We start from the raw sequence: 21,485 nt of genomic DNA, 5'->3' as shown, positions 1-21,485 counted from the left end.
ATCAGTCGTCCGGTTGAATTCATAGAGATGATGCACCTGGTAGCAACTGTTCCACATCACTTGCTTGCTGGATGCAGGTTCTCGAGTTATTCAGTTACAATTTCTCCAGAAATTGTAGACAGCTTGGAGCCTCCAGGATGGTAACTGGCTGGGTGAACTGGTAACGGTAGGAATGTCTCTAGACAATTTTAGACTGTCCCCCCCCCCCTCGTTGGAAAATTTTAGACTGGTAATTGTGGATTAGATATCTATGTGCAACGTATGGCTGGCTATTGGGGATAAATATCTCTGTGCACCTTATATCTGCAATTGGGTAGGGAGTATCTCTGTACAAATGTATGGCTGACAGTTAGGGGTGTTATCTCTGTGCAGTAATGATGGCTTGCACTTTGAGGTATCTATGTAATATGTGGATGGTATGATGTTTGGGGGTAACAATACAATAGATAAATGGCAATTAAAGTTCAGTATATGGATGGCAATTAGTTGGTGTTATCACTGTGCTATATATGTTTGGCAGTGTGGGTATCACAGTGCATTGCCAATGGAAATATCGCTGTTACCAACAATGGAGTTACCTCTGTACATGTTACATGGTACCTTATTTTCCTAGCCTAGAACTATAGCTATATCCCAATCTTTGGTGCATACTTGCCAACATTTTAAAATAACTTCCTTGTGGTATTGTCTGTGTATATTTACTAAATTTAGTTGCATCATTCTTATTGCATTTTAATTAAGCATATTGATTAAATTGCTTCAAATATTGGATTAATCAATATTAAAGATTTGGGACATTTCCAGAGATAACCATTTTCAGGAACAAATTTTTAAACCCTGGAACTGTTGCTGTAAATTCAGGACTATTGGTATGACTATACTGGTATATAGAAATATTTCTAGCTTAGGTATTAATGTGTTAATATTGATTCTCTAATGTATTTAAAGGCAAGCCTTGTAGGGTAGGATGATTTTGATAAGTTTCTGGGTATTATGATGATATCATGTCCTATGAAGGATCATGGTGGTCACTTCCTGAGTGTGGTGGAGGAAAATAAGAGAATAGCTGCCAGACTTACTATTTTACAGCAAAGCAAACTTTTCATGTCAGCCATAAAAAATTCCTGACAACATTTTGCCCACCAGAAAAAAAAAGAACATTAATCCCCGAGACCACTGCAAAAACATTGTAATTGCAATTTACTCATTCAACGGATATAAGGCTTATCGCAGCCATAGAAAATCGATTATTGACACAATTTATTCATTATTGATGCTCCACTGTCGGACGATACTGGCTGGGAGTGGTAAAACATAATTAACAGTTTGCTTGGTGGATAACTGCATTCCCAGTCTTGGGCTTTCAGTTCCACTCTTAAACAAAATCTTTAAAAATAGTAAAAAGAAAAAATAGACTAAATTAATTTTTAAAAACTGAACTGTCTTGATCCTTGTTAAATAGGACCCCCCCCCCCCCATTCTTTGCATGGGGAAGTTTGTGTCTTGAGACTAACAAATTTTACCGCTGACAGGGTTACCTCCAATTGATAGCAGTACTATCGCTAACGTTAACCCCTTGATAGATAGGTAGAAGACCTTGGCTGTTTATTTATTAAGTAGACTCCATTTTGTTAGTCCAGTTCAGCTTGTGGCATTCCAGTCAGAAGACATGCAGAAACATGAAAGAAAATGTATGGTGTAGAGCAAGAGGACATTTAAGTCTTAGCTGTGACCACAAACAGGCACGATTTTAAATATATTTCCAGAAAGCTTTGTCAAAATCACTACCTCTTTTGTGCTTAAGTAGATATATCTGTAAAAGCTGTTGGTGGTTATCACGAAACAGAGATGAAAAGCTGTACTGTAAAGACACATTACTTTTTACACAATACAATACAAAAATTAAATTAGGGAGTGCCTTGCTTACATTATAAATGTTGTAGTTTCCTGATACTGTATTAAACTATACTTATAACTAGGCAAAGAGAACACTCTTTTATTGCATATTTCTTTAATTTCTAGTTTTTATGGTAAAAAAAATAATTCTGGGGGTATATTTACTAAACTGCGGGTTTGAAAAAGTAGAGATGTTGCCTATAGCAACCAATCATATTCTAGCTGACATTTGGTAGGATGCACTAAATAAATCAAACCTGGAATCTGATTGGTTGCTATAGGCAACATCAACACTTTTTCAAGCCTGCAGTTTAGTAAAATATACACGTTATTCTTAACAAAATAATTACGCAGTGGTTTTCAATCTCAGTAAATCTCAGGTGGCTTTTAATCTCGGCAAAAATTACAAATTCAGAGAAATGACATTGCTTGGGGTTAGTCAATCAGTTTCCTATAACACTAAAAAAAAGGTTAGAGATATCTGCTATATATAGTATTTGTGTGACACTTTAAATAAAAATATAAGTTGGTGACTACTAACTCAGATAGTTAACTAGTCATTTCTCCTGTACAAATTGCATTAATTTACATGCTTTAAACGGTTAACATTCCATAGTGCACAATAGGAGGGTTTTACATTTCTCTGCTGAGATGCACAATCCCTCCAAAGCTCCAAGGTCAGGGGAGAGACTGTGGGGTTGGAGGCAGGGGAGTGGGTTACATCTGGTCCCAGATGTCCCCAGCTGCATCTTTTCCAGTGAATGCCAACAGCTGTTGGTACATTAAACCCTCTAAAGTACTCCTGCCAGCAAAAATAAGAGAAAAATAATAGTTTCCTCCGTCTGACCCCCTCCTCTATGTATCACAACTTCCATAACAGGGCATCTTGCTATGCACAAGAGCTTCAGAGGATTAAAGAAGGGATTTAAAGGCAAGCTTGAGAGCATTTTTTGTTTGTTTTATAAGTTCACAAATACATAATTATAAAAAAAAGCAATGAAAGCAAAGTTCAAAGCACTAACAAATGGCCTGAAATTCAGAAGGTGCCAGGGTGAGTCAACATGCATACCTCATTCAGCACAGACAAGAAGTGTATATACCAGAAACTCTAGTATTTTTAGTGCTCAGTGTGACTAATAGTATACTTTTCTAATTATATGCATTTATATACCTACTGACCTCACAAAAGTGAGAGATTAAAGAAAGGAAATGAGTTAATACATTTAAGAGAATCATAGATGCTACTTGCTAACTCTTCACCTTAAGCTAGTGACGTGGGATGAAAGATGTGGGGCAGACAATTACTAGTCTGATTCTTGTCACATCAGCCAAAATGCACCAAACAAAATTCTGAACAAACACAGTTTATTTCTTCTCCACTCATGTCCTAATACCCTAATGAATGCATGTGTATGTGTATGTATGTATGTATATATATATATATATATATATATATATATGGCATGACTTTGTAATGTATTATCTATTTCATTAAATGTTTTGATATTTTTTATCTAAGTCTGTGCTGGTCTGTTCATCTACATTGAGCATCCATGGATTTATTTTTATTTTTATGGACTGTGCACGGATTAATTGATGTGGTTTGAGTGCATTCCCTCTGACATTTTAGAATAGACAGCATCTGGGGGAAAAGGTGGCTTGCAGGCTGTGCTCCTAAAATAGCGTGTAGAGAGTGACTAGAGTGTTAGACAGGGTGAAATTTTACATAGTAAACAATAACTGTGATAATTTTTAATATTTCTGTAGCTTTTAGCTAGAATAGTTTGCTGATCGATTGGGTGTCAGTCTGTCAGAGCTCTGTTTAGAGTACTGGCTACTGTCTCTGTGTATGGTATATATAGACTTCATTCTGAACTAGTAATTCTTTCTAATTCTATTTAGTGGAGAAAAACAGGGTGCCAGGGGCACACGCAGGGGGGGGGGAGGGTATTTTGGGTCTCCAGAAACCCCTCCCTTCCGCTAAAGAAGTGCCCCTACATAGCGGCACTGTACTATATAGCAGCCGCGGCGCTGTCAAAGAAGCTTCTTTGACAGCGCCGTGGCTGCTGTATAGTACAGTGCTGCCGAAACGGAGCTGCTCTCTCGCTTTTTTTTTTTTTTGAGTGTGGGGTGCTGCCTGTGTCCCTGGGTGCTGTTCTTGTATGACTCTGAGCAACACACCCCAAAACAATTAGATTTACTTTTTTCTAGTGAAAGTATCTTGTGAGAGTCAGTTTTAGTGACATCTTTATGAAGCAGGCAAAAAACAGGGTTTGACTGTGAGCAGCATCCACCTTAAAACAAATATATTTATTTATTTTAAAACCTTTTCCCTTTTCTAGTCAAAGTAATTTCAAATTTGGTGATGAGCAGTCTCAGTGACCTCTTTATTAAACAAAAAAAACAGGTGTTGTATTTGAGTATGAGCAGCAGTGTAGCAGGATTTCTTTCTTTTAAAATCTATGTTTTTTTATATATTGTACTCAAAGTAATTTTGTCAGTGGCAGTCAGTGATATCTTTATTAATTGGACAAAAAACAGGGGGATGTGCTTGAGTGTAAGCAGCAGCGCCTCAGCACTCCCCCAAAAAACAATATATTTCTTTCTTCTAAAATCTAAGTTTTTTTCCACATTTTGTTCTCAAAGTAAGTTTGTTAGGGGCAGTTAGTAACATCTTTTTTATGCACACAAATCCGATACTGCATCCAGGCGATGGTGTGTTCCCCAACAGGCTGTTGACAGCGACTGCTTGTAGTACCCTCAAAAGATCCCGATGAATGAACCTGACGGCCACCTATAATGACGTCTATTTCAAGAGCGACTGCATTAATGTTGGTGTTAACACGTTAATTTAAGGAGGCGCCAGCTCTACAATTTGCTTTACAAAGGCTTGTACATCATGTTTATTCATCTGGATCTTTTCAAGTGTGTACTACAATCATTCGCTGTCAACAGTCGGTGTGTTCCTGCCTGGATGCAGTATCGGATTTGTGTGCATCGGAATAAGGTACCCAACCCTTGTTGTGGGCTTTGTAGGTAAGGGTGAGTCATTTGAATTTGATTCTGGAGGACACAGGGAGTCAGTGTAGGGATTTTGCAAAGTGGTGCAGCATGTGAACCATGTAACCCAGAGAACATAGGAACATGCATTGCCGGTGACCCATCTTCAAGCATCACAAGCTCTAGAGTCTCACCCTCACCTTTTCTTTCTAAGCGCAGATTCAAGGCTCCCTGAGTGATATCGGTAACCTTCTGATTATTCTAGGAACCCCCCTTTTCCCCCACAATTCTCATCTCTTTATCCCACTCTTTGTTATTCTGGAGATATCTTTTCCTTCTCTTTTCTTTTCATTCCTTCTTTCTTCTTCATATTGACATCATAAAGTATAATTGATTGCCTCATTAAGTCATGATGTAATTTACTTTTTCATTTTGTCAACTTTTGTCTGTATTTATTATACAGTTGTTATTGATGTCTTTAAAATGTAATAAAGAAAAATTATATAACAAAATGATCAATCCACCTGATGTTATCTCAACCCATCATCATCGTCTTGGTGAGAGTGAATAACAAACTGTGACCTGTACCAGCAATGCCATGCCTTGTGGTACTTGTGCATCGCCTTTCTACTTTGATACATGAATCATTCATGCTTCCATATCTCATTGACCAGAGTGGTCCAATTGCTAACACTGGGCGGCTCAGATACCATCCAACCGATGGCAAGTATCACCCTGGCCAGCGAAGAGCTACTTATTAAATTTCTCTTCTAACGTAATGCCAAAGCGACAAATCTTGTGGCTACAGGCAGTGTAGAGGAGATGCGACCCCATATCCTGCTTCAAAAGGATTGAATGACAGGGCACGTTCTCAACAGGTGCCAAAATGTGCCCAGGGCATCACCGCATTTGGGGCACTCAGAGGTGGAGCGTCTTCCCATTTTGTATAAATGGGTCGGTCACTACAACAGGTTGGTACACCCTATGGAACACATAGAAATGGACCTGTTGGAACCGCAGATATGAGGTGGCATCTCTCTACCCACTATCATCACACTCCATTCCTCATCTGAAAGTACACCCAAGACAGTTTTTCCAGCTGTTCTTTTATTAATATTATTATTAATATTTATTTATAAGGCGCTACAAGGCATCCGCAGCGCCGTACAGAGACAAACAAAATCACAATACAATGGGAGACAGCACAGTACAGTAAACACAGCAACTCAGTACGCTCAATGCACAGCTAGAGAGGGCGGGGAAGGGGGAGGGAGGATCCGAAAATGACGGGGCCCAAGAAGGGGGGCGCGGAAGACAGGGAGACCCCCAGGGGGGAGGAGGGAGCGAAAGTGGATGTGGGGTGGAGGACCTTTGAGGAGGAGGGCTAAGTAGCTGGAGAGCAGAGTTAGAAGTGGTGGAAACAGGAGGAGAGATGGCCCTGCTCAGAGGAGCGTACAATCTAAGGGGAGGGGTGGACAGACAGAGAGACGCAGGGGAGAGAGGGAGAGTAGGGGGACAGAGGCAGAAGATAAGGTAGGAAGTTAAGTGGGAGACAGAAAGGCTTTAAGAAAAAGGTGGGTTTTTAGGGCCCGTTTGAAGCTGGACAGATTAGGGGAAGTTCTGATGGAGGGAGGGAGCTTGTTCCAGTGGAGGGGGGCAGCGCGGGCGAAGTCTTGGATACGCGCGTGGGAGGAGGTTATAAGGGGGGAAGAGAGGCGACGGTCAGAGGCAGAACGGAGAGGGCGGGATGGAGCATGAATAGAGAGGAGGGTGGAGATGTAGGGTGCAGTGGAGTTGGCGAGGGCCTTGTAGGTGAGTGTGAGGAGCTTAAAGAGGATTCTGAAGGGGAATGGGAGCCAGTGAAGGGCTAGGTAGAGGGGGGAGACAAAAGAGGAGCGGCGAGAGAGGAAAATAAGCCTAGCTGCAGCGTTAAGGACGGATCGAAGGGGATCGAGATGAGAGTGGGGGAGGCCAGTGAGGAGGAGGTTACAGTAGTCCAGGCGGGAGATGATCAGAGAGTGGATAAGGCATTTGGTGGCATCTTGGGAGAGGAAGGGCCGGATGCGAGCGATGTTGCGCAGCTGGAAGCGGCAGGATTTAGCAAGAGAGAGGATGTGGGGGCCAAAGGAGAGAGAGGAATCGAGGATGACACCAAGGCAGCGAAGTTGGGGGACAGGGGAGATAGAGGTGTTGTCGACAGTGATGGAGAGGTCAGAAGGGGATGGGGTATGAGAGGGAGGAAAAACTATGAGCTCAGTTTTGGCAAGGTTAAGTTTGAGGAATCGAGAGGACATCCAGGAGGAGATGGCAGAGAGGCAGGCGGACACCCTAGAGAGGAGGGAGGGAGAGAGATCAGGAGAGGAGAGGTATAGTTGAGTGTCGTCAGCGTAAAGGTGGTAGCTGAAGCCGAAGGAGCTGATGAGTTCACCCAGGGAGGAGGTGTATAGAGAGAAGAGTAAGGGTCCCAGAACAGAGCCCTTAGGGACCCCGACTGGAAGGGTGGATGGGGGGGAGAGAGACCCAGAGGTGGTGACAGAGAAGGAACGGTGAGTAAGGTAAGAGGTGAACCAGGACAGGACTGGGCCGGAGAGGGCGAAAGACTGGAGGGTGTGAAGGAGGAGGGGGTGGTCAACGGTGTCAAAGGCTGCAGAGAGGTCAAGGAGGATGAGAAGGGAGAAGTGGCCCTTGGCTTTTGCAGAGAGGAGGTCATTGGTGACTTTAGCCAGGGCAGTTTCAGTGGAGTGGAGGGGGCGGAAACCAGACTGGAGAGGATCAAGGAGGGAGTATTCAGAAAGGTAGGAGGTGAGACGGCTGCAGACGAGCCTCTCAAGAATTTTGGAGGCAAAAGGGAGAAGAGATATGGGGCGATAGTTCGAGAGAGAAGTGGGGTCGAGATTAGGTTTCTTAAGAATGGGGGATACGAGAGCATGTTTGAAGGAGGAGGGGAAGATGCCAGTGGAGAGGGAGAGATTAAAGAGGTGAGCGAGGTGGGAGCAGGTGGTGGGGGAAAGGGAGCGAAGAAGGTGGGAGGGGATGGGATCCAGGGGGCAGGTAGTGGGGGGGGAGGATAAAATGAGAGAGTGGACTTCCTCGCCGGTGGTGGGACGGAAGGAGTGGAGGGGAAGGTGGTTGGGGGGGGAGGACAGAAGAGTGGGAGGGGTGGAAGAGAGAGTGGAGGAGGAGATTTCAAGTCGGATGGCCTCGATTTTAGAGGAGAAGAAGGAGGCGAAATCAGAGGCAGTCAGGGAGGAGGGGGTGGGGGGGAGGGGAGGGGGCCAGGAGAGTGCTGAAGGTGGCAAAGAGGCGGCGGGGGTTAGAGGACTGGGAAGAGATGAGGGATTTAAAGAAAGATTGTTTAGCGAGTGAGAGGGCAGAGCTGTAGGATGAAAGGATGAATTTAAAGTGGAGGAAGTCAGCCAGGGAGCGGGATTTTCTCCAGTGACGTTCGGCGGAACGGGAGCATTTTTGGAGGAAGCGGGTAAATTTGGAGTGCCAGGGTTGGGGTTTGGAGCAGCGGGGGTGGACGGAGTGGGCAGGGGCGACCGCGTCCAGAGCGGAGGTGAGGGTGTGATTGTAGAGGGAGACCGCCTGGTTGGGGCAGGCCTGGGAGGAAAGGGGAGAAAGGAGGGTTTCGAGAGAGGAGGACAGAGAGGCAGGGTCAAGAGCATCGAGGTTGCGTATGGACAGAGTAGGTTTGGGCAGGGGGAGGGGAGCAGGAGAAGAGGAGAGAGAGGAGAGGAGATGGTGGTCGGATAGAGGAAAGGGAGAGATGGAGAAGTCGGAGAGATTACATAGGTAGGAGAAGACAAGATCAAGGGAGTGACCAAGGCAGTGGGTAGAGGAGGAGGTCCATTGGGTGAGACCAAGGGAGGAAGAGAGGGTGAGCAGTTTGCTGGAAGCAGAGTAGGTGGGGTTGTCGATGGGGATATTAAAGTCGCCGAGAATGATCGAGGGGAGATCGGAGGAGAGGTAGTGAGGAAGCCAGCTAGCAAAGTTGTCAAGGAAGAGGGAGGTGGGGCCAGGGGGGCGGTAGATGACAGTGACGCGGAGATGGATGGGGTAGAAGAGGCGGATGGAGTGAGCTTCAAAAGAGGAGAAGGAGAGGGAGGGTTCAGGGGGAATGACACGAAAAGTACAGGTGGAGGAGAGGAGGAGGCCAACTCCACCGCCAGGGCGGGCACCAGGCCTGGCGGAGTGGGTGAAGGAGAGGCCACCATAGGAGAGGGCAGCGGGGGAAGTAGTATCAGAATCGGAGAGCCAGGTTTCAGTAACGGCAAGAAGGTTAAAGGAGTTGGATAGAAAGAGGTCGTGGATAGCAGTCAGCTTGTTGCGGACGGATCTGGCATTCCAGAGGGCACAGAAGAAAGGGGGAGGGGAGAGGGGGAAAATGGGGATGAGGTTAGCAAGATGAGCAGCGCGCGGGGGATGGTGGGGAGGAACGGGAGAGGTAGGGCGGGGGGAGAGTATGGGTATGGAGTGAGAGCGGGGAGGCATAGTAGGGAGAGAGAGTAACAGAACAGTGAGATAGTGGGGACAGTGAAAAACAGGTAAGAACAAAGGCAGGAAGACAATGAAAAGGTGGAAGATAATAACGAATTAGGGCGTGGAGGGCATGGAACAACAGTACAGTGAGATAATAAGGACAATGAAGACAGGTAAGAATGATAGCAGAACAGTAAGATAATAAGGACAGCGGATAACAGGTAAGAATAAGCAGGGAGACAATAGCAAGATGGAGGACAATAACCAATTAGGGCGTGGAAGGCAAAGAATAATAGAAGGAGAGGTAATAAGGACAATGGAAATAGGCAAGAATAATAACAGGTAAAACTAGTTGCTGGTAAATATAAAATCAGGAAAAACAAGATAAAGGCATATAAATAGTAGAATAATAACAGGTAAAAAAGTAGAAACTTGTAAATGTACAATCAGGAAAAACAAAATAATGGCATATAAAATAATGTTTTATATGCAGTTGATGTAGTTAAGCCAGGGATTCAGCAGGAGAAGGGTTAACTGACAAGCCGGGTCGGTACACAGTAGATCAGTTGCTGCAGATAAGCCAGGGATTCAGCAGGAGAAGGGTTAATTGACAAGCCGGGTCGGTACACAGTAGATCAGTTGCTGCAGATAAGCCAGGGATTCAGCAGGAGAAGGGTTAATTGACAAGCCGGGTCGGTACACAGTAGATCAGTTGATGTAGATAAGCCAGGGATTCAGCAGGAGAAGGGTTAATTGACAAGCCGGGTCGGTACACAGTAGATCAGTTGGTGCAGATAAGCCAGGGATTCAGCAGAAGAAGGGTTAACTGACAAGCCGGGTCGGTACACAGTAGATCAGTTGATGCAGATAAGCCAGGGATTCAGCAGGAGAAGGGTTAATTGACAAGCCGGGTCGGTACACAGTAGATCAGTTGATGCAGATAAGCCAGGGATTCAGCAGGAGAAGGGTTAATTGACAAGCCGGGTCGGTACACAGTAGATCAGTTGGTGCAGATAAGCCAGGGATTCAGCAGGAGAAGGGTTAATTGACAAGCCGGGTCGGTACACAGTAGATCAGTTGATACAGATAAGCCAGGGACTCAGCAGGAGAAGGGTTAATTGACAAGCCGGGTCGGTACACAGTAGATCAGTTGATGTAGATAAGCCAGGGATTCAGCAGGAGAAGGGTTAACTGAAAAGCCGGGTCGGTACACAGTAGATCAGTTGATGCAGATAAGCCAGGGATTCAGCAGGAGAAGGGTTAATTGACAAGCCGGGTCGGTACACAGTAGATCAGTTGGTGCAGATAAGCCAGGGACTCAGCAGGAGAAGGGTTAATTGATAAGCCGGGTCGGTACACAGTAGATCAGTTGATGTAGATAAGCCAGGGATTCAGCAGGAGAAGGGTTAACTGACAAGCCGGGTCGGTATACAATAGATCAGTTGGTGCAGATAAGCCAGGGATTCAGCAGGAGAAGGGTTAATTGACAAGCCGGGTCGATACACAGTAGATCAGTTGGTGCAGATAAGCCAGGGATTCAGCAGGAGAAGGGTTAATTGACAAGCCGGGTCGGTACACAGTAGATCAGTTGATTCTTAAGGTGGTCCAGCCCACCTGGAGACACCTGAGGTAGCATCAGAGCATATACCACAGATATAGACTTACAAGTTCCAACAGTTCATAATTTTCATAGTTCATAGTTCATTTTTAACAGGAGAGTCCTGAATCTGAGGTATGCCCCTTCCAAATTGAGCTCCAGGGCGTGTCATAGTTGCAAATAGCGGAAGAATAGAGAGTTGGGCAACGAGAAGGTAAATTGTATTTGTTCAAATGACCGTAAATGATTATCCACATATACCTGACCAATGGTATGTATGCCCTTCTCCACTCCACAGTATCGTCCAGTGTAACCAGTCCCCCTCAAACCAGAGTTAAACCAAAGAGGAATAGCAGGATACTGCCCCTCAACCCCCAAGAGGTCATTTGTCACTGACCAAACTGTGAATGCCTGTCATATTATAGGGGCCTCCTCACAAGGCTTATAGGCTATAGGTATATAGGCCTATATGCTGTAGGTCAGCAAAACCTACAGTGGTCCAAGGGAGAGGTCCGTCTGCTCGCCCCAAAAAATGTCTGAGGAGGTGTCTGGGGGGTCTAGCAGCCAGAATACCGAGTGAGTAAACTGAGAGGCCAGATAATAAATCCTTAGATTAAACAGGGCTTACCCTCCCATATTTTTGGTCCTGCACCGTGTAGTAAATCGAACCTTCACTCTCTTGCCACCCCAGTACAGGGAAATCAAGTATTTATTAATGTTTCGATGCACCTGCATTGGTAAATACACAGGGGAATGCTGGAGAGTGTAAAGGCAGTTTGACTGAATAACTATTTTGATTAAATTAATCCTACCAGTAACTGTAGGAGTGAGCTTTGCCATTATTGGCACTTGCGGTTTAAATATTCAGTAACCAGATCAATATTAAATGCGACATAGTCAGATACATTAGTCGTCACCTAGATTCCCAAATATTTGAACTTTGTCATCCACATCAGTGAATATCAGGAGATAGCATTAGGTGGAATTTGCCAACCTAATGGGAAAACCACTAATATGCTCCAATTTATCTTAAGGTCCGAGAAGCTCCTGAAGCCATAAACCACCTCAAGGAGTCAATTCAAAGGCCCTTTAGAGCCTTCCAGGAAAATCAGCATATCATCTGCATACAATGCTATGCTGTCAATGACCTTGCCCATTCTGATGCAATTAATGTCAGCATAAGAACGTAGAAGATGGGCCAGGAGTTCTATTGCTAGCGCAAATAGGGCAGGGGATAAGAGGAATCCCTGGCGAGTTCCCCAACCCAAACCAAAATGGGGCTGTTGTAAATCCATTGACACAGATTCTGCATGATGCAGCAGAATACAGTAATCACACCAAACTGACAAATCGAGGGCCAATGCCAAAGCCTGCCAGCACATATCACAGATAGTCACATTTGACAGAGTTAAAGGCCTTGGCTGTTTCAAGGGGCACAACCACTGCCCTTTCTCCCATCGGCTGGGTCCTCTGAATCTGTGTGAATAACTGCTTGACGTTCGTGAGCGTGGACTTGCCAGGCATAAACCCCGCTCTGGTGGAAGATCTCATGAATATCCTCATTAAGTCATGTGGAAAGGATTTTCTCCAGTATATTGGCATCAACAGTGATCAGGGAGATAGGGTGGTAAGAATCTGGGAATAGAGCATCTTTACCTGGTTTGAGTATAAGCATAACTATGGCTTCAACCATGGAGGGGGTCAGTAACAGTTCGTGAACCAATGTACAAAGCCTCCAAATACCAACATCTCTGTTCCAACTCCCCCTCTTTCTGTCTGCTAAGTTATTTTATTCCTGCAATCTGATATATAAATGTGCCTCTTATGAAGGCCTTAAAAGTGTCCCACAGCACTTTCGGATTGACACCCATGGAATTATCATTGAAGTACCCCTCCCACAGGCATGTCAGACCCGTTCCCCCACCTAGCCTGGACAACCAGTGGGAGCTTCAGTTTTCAGAACCGCAAACCCCTATCAGCCCTAAAGTCTAGGTGAGTTAAAATGGAAGAGTGGTCTGAGATACCCCTAGTTAGATAGGCCACTTTTGAAACCAAGGGGACCAGACTGCGGAAAGTAAGGACCATATATATGTGCGACAATGAGTGATGAGTATGGGAGTGACAAGAGAAGTGACTGGCATGTGGGTTCCTAAACCTGCAGACATCCAACAACCCAATATCCTCAATAAGTTTAGCAAAAGTTTTCAACCTCTTGGACAGCTATAGAGTTCTTGCGCCACCTATCCATAGTTATGTCTATTACATTATTGAACTCTCCCAATCACATCACCGGAGGGTCCGGGGTCGAGGCCACAAATGATGCCCCCTTTAACCATGAGATCACTGCTATAGGGAGGCAGAATATATACAGCCAAGATGGTTAAGTGAGTATAAATAAATGATGCCCTAAGAAGACATATCCACCTCCTGGATCGAGAGCCCCATCAGGCTGAAAGGGAAGTCAGCAGATCCCAACCCATGGGTCAAGTCTGGGGCACTCCGGACACCACCAGCTCTGCGCAGCAAGTAGGCCAGCAATGTAGAGCACACAACTCTGAATGGTGCAGAATAAAACAGTTCAAAATGGTTAGATACAATACAGCATACGATAGATTGACCTACAACTACCCCACTAACTTCACCCAACCCACCCTGTACACCCATTCTAACTAAGGCAAACCTGGATCCCAGCAAAAAACAAAACATCCCACCAACTACCCCCTAATTCCTAGCTCAAAGAAATTCCTACACTCCTGATAACCAAGGTCAGAGTGAAAAGGAAAGGAGGGAGGAAAAGCAGGGTTGGGAAAAAGATGGGAGAAGGGAAGTTGAGATGAAAGGGTAAGGAGGATGTCTTATCACACATTGATTTAATCTCTGCATATGATTCACTTCAAGAAGATGTCTTGGCCATTAAAGTGAAACTTACTGATTTGGAAGACAGATCCAGACGCAATGACATTCCTGATTCTGTCTCTAAAGCAGACCTGTATTATATTGCAAACTCCTTATTTAGTAAGTTACTTCCCTCTGCCTCGCCTTCAGATCTTATTATCGAACATATACTGTATATCGGCTGCCTAAATCCAAATGGGCTCTGGCCTCCTCCCTGAAAGATATGCTCCTCTGACTTATTTTTTTGTCATATTAAGGAGCATATACTCAGAGCCGCATTAACCTCAGCCTCTACCTTTGATTTGCTGGAAGGTCTCCAACTTTTCTCTGATATCTCAACAGCCATATTGGTGAATTGCAGACTTTTTCGTCCAATCACTGTGGCTCTAAGCGAGATCAATATCCAATACAGATGGGGCTTTCCAACCCACCTCAATATCTAGAATCAAGTGTAGTTAACAGTAGTGCACATAAATACAAATAAGAAACCTGTATACCAGGAACTGTCAACAATATATCTTATTAAAGTAATTCTATCGTTTTAAAATAAGCATTGCCCAATCAATTGTATGTGTGTCCAAAGCACATGGTGGTTTATTTTAGCAGATGTAAATAGTCAACAATTCAATACATTATTATATTATGATACAGTACAGTACAGCACAGCCAATACCAAAAGTTACATACATACATACCGCTGCAATCGCTGCGCTTCCATGGGTCCCAATGGAACAGTGTATCTGTTAGATAACTGGTCAGAGTAGACTGAGACCCTGGTGGGGGATGCAGCTAATATATACAGTCAATGTTTCATTGTGAACAATAGAGATGACGTAGATTGTTTCTATAGGTCCAGACGTTGGGTGGGTCCAGGCCAGACAGGTAATAGGTTGATTCAATCTAAGGAATCCAAAGGTGGGGGTCTTCTGTCCAGGGGGTCTGCTCCTTTTCATAGCCAGTATCATACAAAGGTTTACTCTCTAATATCAATAACTAAAGTATGCAATGTGCGATCTCTTCGCCGACTGCACCGGACAGCTGCTGATGATTAGGGCTTCAATATGATATCAGGCATGACACCTTTCCTATTACCTAAACCTTTAATAACACTACAATGTACATATAATCACTATATATATATATATATATATATATATATATATATACACACATATATATACATAGACTAATAATAAACCGAATACTATCTGCTCCTGAATTACAGTGTAACAGAACCAATATGAAATTATATAAATAACTAACTGTTGTAATGCGAGTGTGTGCGTGCGTATTTTACCGTGCGAACGCACCACGCCACGTAACTCATGGCGTACGCTTCGCAATACGCACGGCAAACCAATATTAAACCAATATACTTTCGTTCATCCAATTATACGACTTCAACAATCTAAATAAAAAATTAACATAAAACTGTTATAGAAAAACTGTATACAGCAAGTGTACACATATAATAGCATCTTGGTGGTGCTGAAAGTAACACACAAAAAAAGGAATATCAGAGTCAGGATATATAAACGGGAGCAGAATAAGAGAAATCCAGGACTCACATCTTGTTCAGGATGAGGCAGAGAACACTGTAGAAAGCAACGGGTAGTCGAAAAGTCCCTGAAAAGCTAAAGTTGTTAGAAAAAAGGGCATTATATCAAATGAAGGAGCCAGTTGAAGGAACCTCAGTTGAGTATTCAGGTATCCAAATTTGTTTGGGAGCGTTTAAAGTTAAACTACAGAATGCAACATTAGACAGGGGGAAAGAGGGAGAGAAAAAACAATAGAAAAGTGGTGATTATTGTAGAGCAGTTCTGTAGGGATCAGTCAGCTAAAATAGTTAGCTGCTCAGTTAATTTTAATTTCAATCTGTCCGAGAGTTTAGACAGAATAGTGGCTACTGGTTGTTGTTATTATATATATATATATATATTAATATCCAAACTTCCATTGTGTGTCTCCAGCAACAATTTTATACTCTAGATGTGCCGCCTGCTTAGAGGGAAAAATGCTGTTAATTGTATAAAAAAATGTAATTGCTATTTTAGATAAACGTATCTTCAATCCTTTGGATATCGCAAATCAGTTTGCCAGCTATTATGAGAAATTGTATAATCTCAACTCTGATACCTTAATTCCACGACCCACACCAGACTCCATACATAATTTTTTTGGACTTTCTGAATCTTCCTTCTCTGTTCTTGGACCTAGCCAATTCTTTGTAATAACTGTGGACAGAGGTAAGTTAAGAGGGCTGTTAAAACTCTATTAAAAGATAAAGCGTTGGAGTTGTCTCCAACTCTTACAGCACTGTTTAACCAGGCAACCACTTTTTCTTCCTTCCCCCAGAAAATTATTTTGACAGGGTATATATCGCACTGGTTAGACTGATTTTCTCCTAACTCCTTAATTCTAAAGTCATTCAATTTTATTAATTGTTAATATTATTCATGAGACTGAGAGGACATATACAGGGAATACACACATATAGGGAAATTGGATATACTGGACAGGAAAAAGAACTATATGTGTTCCTAGTTGTCACGGGCACTAGGAGTCTTGCCCAGGATTTCACCAGGTGACTGGGCTTACCAGTGTAGTGAAGTTCACACAACGGTCCATTGGTAGCAGGGTGACTAGCGGAACATATATCACAGCAGATGGAGAAAGAATGCCAATGAATAATAGGAAAGTCAGTGACTTGCAGCAATCTTTGGTCAATGAATCAGCGACTAGCTGATAGAATGGAAAGGCAGTTTTGAACACGGAGATCAGGATGGACGTGAGTAGATGCAGGGAGGTAGCAGGGAAGTCAGTGGTCTGCGTACAGCAAGTTGTACCACTGCTTATGGTGAAGAGACTTGTCCAGGTGCAGGTAGGTAGCGGGGAAGTCAGTGGTCTGCGTATAGCAAGTTGTACCATTGCTTATGGTGAGAAGACTTGTCCAGGTGCAGTTAGATAGCGGGGAAGTCAGTGGTCTGCGTATAGCAAGTTGTACCACTGCTTAATGAGGATGAGGATGTGTACAAGTGTTGATGAGTGGAAGCATAGAAAGATAATAGGATGCAGACACTGAGGGCACAGAGGAACTTGATCCCAATAGGTATGCAGCGTATCCAACAAAGTCTATATAACGGTATGTGTGGCGCTGCTTGGTAGAGACTTGCTCAGCACAGATATGCAGGCCAATAATGGAAAGTCAATCACAGTTATGCATATAACGACTGAGTAGTACAGTGAACTCCAAACAGGTATGCAGCGTAACAATAACAGTCTATAGCGGGTATGGATACCGCCGCTGAGCGTGGAAACTTGTCCTAGCGGATATGCAGAGTAAACGTAGAAAGTCAATAACAGATAGGCATACCGCTAGTCAGTAGAACAGTCTGTCCACAGGGAGATGCAGGAACTGCAGAGACGCTGGACGGCAGAGACGAGTGTAGGAACCACAGGTGAGTAGATCCGGTAATCAGAGTCCAGCTGAGGACACAAGCAGGAAACAGGAGACTGTAGCAGGTATGGAAACCAGCGATGAGTAGCACAGGGAATCCACAGGAACTGAAGACACTAGTAGTACACAGGGAACACCTTCAGAGACTCACAGGGAATGAGACCCCAAGATCAGGCAATGAGGTAATGCACACAGGTGCCTTGAATAGGGAGTTGCCTGATCAACCAATTTGGATTGAAAGCAACAGTCACAAGAGTTCTTGGGAGCTGCGCATGCGCAGACCATTAGGATGGCGGACGGCCGCGGTTCAGGATAGGTGCCGGCAGGAAGGCTAGGGAGCCATGCACCAGCGCAGAGGCACTCACGGTCCGGTGAGTGACAGTACCCCCCCTTTTAAAGGTGGGCACAGAACACATGGAACCGGGTTTGCCCGGATTCTTGGCATAGAATTTTTTTAGAAGAGCTGGGGCGTTGAGATCATCCGCCCGGATCCAGGAACGCTCCTATGGGCCAAAGCCCTTCCAGTGCACAAGGAAACGAAGAACTCCTCGCGAAATTTTTGCCTCTAATATATGAGTGATCTCAAACTCCTCCTCTTGATGAACTTGAACTGGCCGAGGTGCTGAAGGAGGAACAGAGAAACGGTTGATAAGAGGCTTGAGTAATGACACATGGAAGGCGTTGGAGATACGAAGGTTCTTAGGTAGTAGAAGTTTGAAGCAGACTAGATTTATCACTTGAATGATCCTATATGGACCAATGAAACGAGGAGCAAACTTCATAGATGGAACCTTCAAGCGAATATTTTTGGTAGAAAGCCATACACGATCACCAATCTTTAGTGGTGGAATAGCCCGCCTCTTTTTATCCGCAAAGGACTTGTATCTGGCAGATGTCTTTTTTAAACAGGTTTTGACCTGAGACCAGATATCTTTGAAGGTCTGACAAACAGTCTCCACAGCAGGAACTTGGGTGGGAGGGAGGGCAGGAAATTCTGGGAAAGACGGATAGTGACCGTAAACCACAAAGAATGGACTTCTTGAAGATGACTCGTGATACATGTTGTTATGGGCGAATTCAGCCCATGGGAGTAAATCTACCCAGTTGTCTTGGTTGGCTGAGGAGAACATCCTAATGAAAGTTTCAAGATCTTGATTGACCCTCTCGGTCTGTCCGTTTGATTGAGGATGGTAGGAAGATGAGAGTGATAACCGAATACCCAAGGTCTTACAGAGGGCCCGCCAGAATCTGGAAACGAATTGCACTCCCCTATCCGAAACAATCTCAGAAGGACATCCATGAATTCGGAAAATCTCTTTGATGAAATGATCAGCCAGAGAAGATGAAGAAGGTAAACCGGTCAATGGAACGAAATGTGCCATTTTCGAAAATCGATCCACCACTACCCAGATGGTATTACACTTTTTACTTGGAAGAAGATCGGTGACAAAGTCCATACTAATATGGGTCCAAGGTTTGGAAGGAATGGGTAGTGGTTGTAGTAATCCCGCTGGTGTTCTGCGGGGGGTTTTAAACTGGGAACACAGCTCACAAGCGGCCACAAAGTCTTTGACATCTTTTCTCATAGAAGGCCACCAGTAGCTTCGAGAAAGGACTTCTAGGGTCTTGCGTTCACCCGAATGTCCAGAATAACGTGAGGAATGATACCAGGACAATATTTTCCTCCGTAGGGACGGAGGCACGAGGGTTCTCCCAAATGGTAGCACCTTGGTGGATAAAGTGGCCAGAGTCACACATTTGGGGTCTAAAATAGAATGGTTAGGACCATCTTCAACGTCTGAGGATGTCACGAACGCCCGAGACAGGGCATCTGCTTTTTTTATTCTTGGAAGCTGGTTTGAAGGTTATAATCAGCTCAAAACAGGAAAAGAAAAGAGACCATCTTGCTTGACGGGGATTCAAGCATTGGGCTGACTGCAGATATGACAGGTTTTTGTGGTCCGTAAAAATGGTCACAGGATAACGAGCTCCCTCCAGCAGATATCTCCACTCCTCTAATGCTGCTTTTATGGCCAACAACTCCTTGTCACCGATGGTATAATTCCTCTCAGCGGGTAGAAGACCTCGGGAATAAAAGGCACAAGGATGGAATTTTTGTTGCTCCGATTTTTGGGATAATATGGCCCCTAAGCCAACATTAGAGGCGTCTACCTCTATACCTCTAGGAAGAAGGGAAGCTTCACATCAGGCTGTCGAAGAACAGGAGCAGAAGAGAAGGACTCTTTGAGAGACTGAAAGGCTTGAAGGGCCTCGGAGGACCACTGTTTAGTATTAGCCCCCTTGCGGGTCAGGGCTACTATAGGAGAGGCAATGGATGAAAAACCTTGAATGAAGCGTCTGTAATAATTCGCAAATCATAAAAAGCGTTGGATTGCTCAGAGAGTAGTTGGCTGGGGCCAACGTAATACAGCGTTCACCTATTCGGGATCCATCTTAAGACCGACTCCGGACACAATGTATCCCAGGAATGGAATCTGGGGTAACTCGAATGAACATTTCTCTAGTTTGCAGAATAAAGAATTTCTTCGGAGTCTGGAAAGGACCTCTGCCACATGTTGATGATGAGTGGGCAGATCCTGAGAAAAAATTAATATGTCGTCCAGATAGACGACGACACAGACATACAGCAAGTCCCGGAAGATCTCATTCACGAAACCCTGGAAGACAGCGGGGGCGTTACACAACCCGAAGGGCATAACAAGATATTCATAATGGCCATCCCTGGTGTTAAAAGCTGTCTTCCATTCGTCTCCGGACTTGATCCGGATTAAATTATAGGTACCTCGAAGATCCAACTTGGTAAAGATCCGGGCTCCCTTAATGCGATCGAAAAGTTCAGTTATTAACGGAATAGGGTACCGATTTTTGATGGTGATGGCATTGAGTCCACGAAAATCTATACAGGGACGTAATGATCCATCTTTCTTCTTTACGAAAAAGTACCCCGCTCCAGCGGGAGAGGTAGGTCGGATAAATCCTCGCTGGAGGTTCTCCTTAATATACTCAGATGTTGCTTGAGTCTCAGGTAATGAAAGTGGATACACATGGCCCCTAGGAGGACTCTTGCCGGGTTGTAAGTCAATCGGACAATCCCATGCCCGATGAGGAGGAAGGCGTTCTGACTGAACCTTATCGAACACATCCGCAAAGGAAGCATACTGAGGAGGGAGGCCCGGTGGACATGGTGAAATGGACGACTGCTGTATTTTGAGTGGAACAACTTGAGAGAGACAACGATGACGACATTCGGGACCCCAGGAAGTGACTTGAGGAGTGTTCCAGTCAATCTGAGGGGAATGAAGTTGAAGCCATGGAAGGCCTAGTACGATGGGACTGGTAGTAACAGGAAGGATCAATAAAGAAATTTTTTCTTGGTGTAAGGCTCCAATTTGAAGAGTCAGTGGAGACATAATGTGAGTAATGAGACCATTAATTATACGTGATCCATCAATAGCAGTAACGGCAATGGGAACCTTTAAGGAAATCACTGGTAGAGACCATTGATTCACTAGGGAACTAGAGATAAAATTTCCAGCAGCTCCAGAATCTATAAGTGCTTGAGAGACAAAGGATTTGGTAGCAAAGGAAATGGTGACATCAAAAGCACAAACTTTCACATTCATAGAACATGGAGAGGACTCCAGGGACCCTAACCTTACCTCTCCAGAACTGGTTAGAGCCTGGCATTTCCCGACTTCTTAGGACATGAGTTCAGCATGTGAGTAGAGTCAGCGCAATAGATACAGAGTCTATTTTTCACTCTTCGTTCTCTCTCCTCAGATGTTAGTTTAGAGCGACCTAGCTCCATAGGTTCTACTGGAGGTGGAGAATGACGAACTTGAGATACTGAGCGAAGAGGCGCTTTGCGGGAAGTTATTCTCTCGGAATTTCTCTCACGAAATCTCATGTCTACACGATGGCAAAGGGAAATCAAATCATCCAAGGAGGAGGGTAACTCTTGAGAGGTCAGTGCATCTTTAATTTTATCGGAAAGCCCCTGCCAGAAGGCGGCGATCAGTGCCTCAGTGTTCCACTGAAGTTCAGAGGCAAGTATCCGAAATTGAATGACATACTGAGCCACAGTCCGAGATCCTTGGCGTAGTCGGAGGATACTGGAAGATGCAGAGATAACACGAC

At 44.4% G+C, this 21,485-nt stretch overlaps 1 protein-coding gene across 6 annotated transcripts in view; it reads left to right on the top strand.

The window, feature by feature from the left end:
- Positions 1–21,485, top strand: part of NECTIN1 (nectin cell adhesion molecule 1) — a 325,802-nt gene that overhangs the window by 104,298 nt on the left and 200,019 nt on the right. Inside the window, exon 6 of one of the 6 annotated variants that reach the window (XM_075190581.1) lies at positions 5,116–5,217. The exons of the other annotated variants lie outside the window; for them this stretch is intronic. Within the exon in view, the coding sequence (XP_075046682.1) occupies positions 5,116–5,135 (20 nt within the window). The 3' untranslated portion in view covers positions 5,136–5,217. Of the gene's footprint in view, positions 1–5,115; positions 5,218–21,485 lie in introns of those variants that run through there. 6 annotated transcript variants of the gene reach the window in all.

This window comes from Mixophyes fleayi, chromosome 11 (assembly GCF_038048845.1).
Source record: "Mixophyes fleayi isolate aMixFle1 chromosome 11, aMixFle1.hap1, whole genome shotgun sequence".
NCBI lineage: Eukaryota > Metazoa > Chordata > Amphibia > Anura > Limnodynastidae > Mixophyes > Mixophyes fleayi.
The sequence above is the reverse complement of the archived record's forward strand: the minus strand, read 5'-3'. Positions and strand labels throughout refer to the sequence as shown.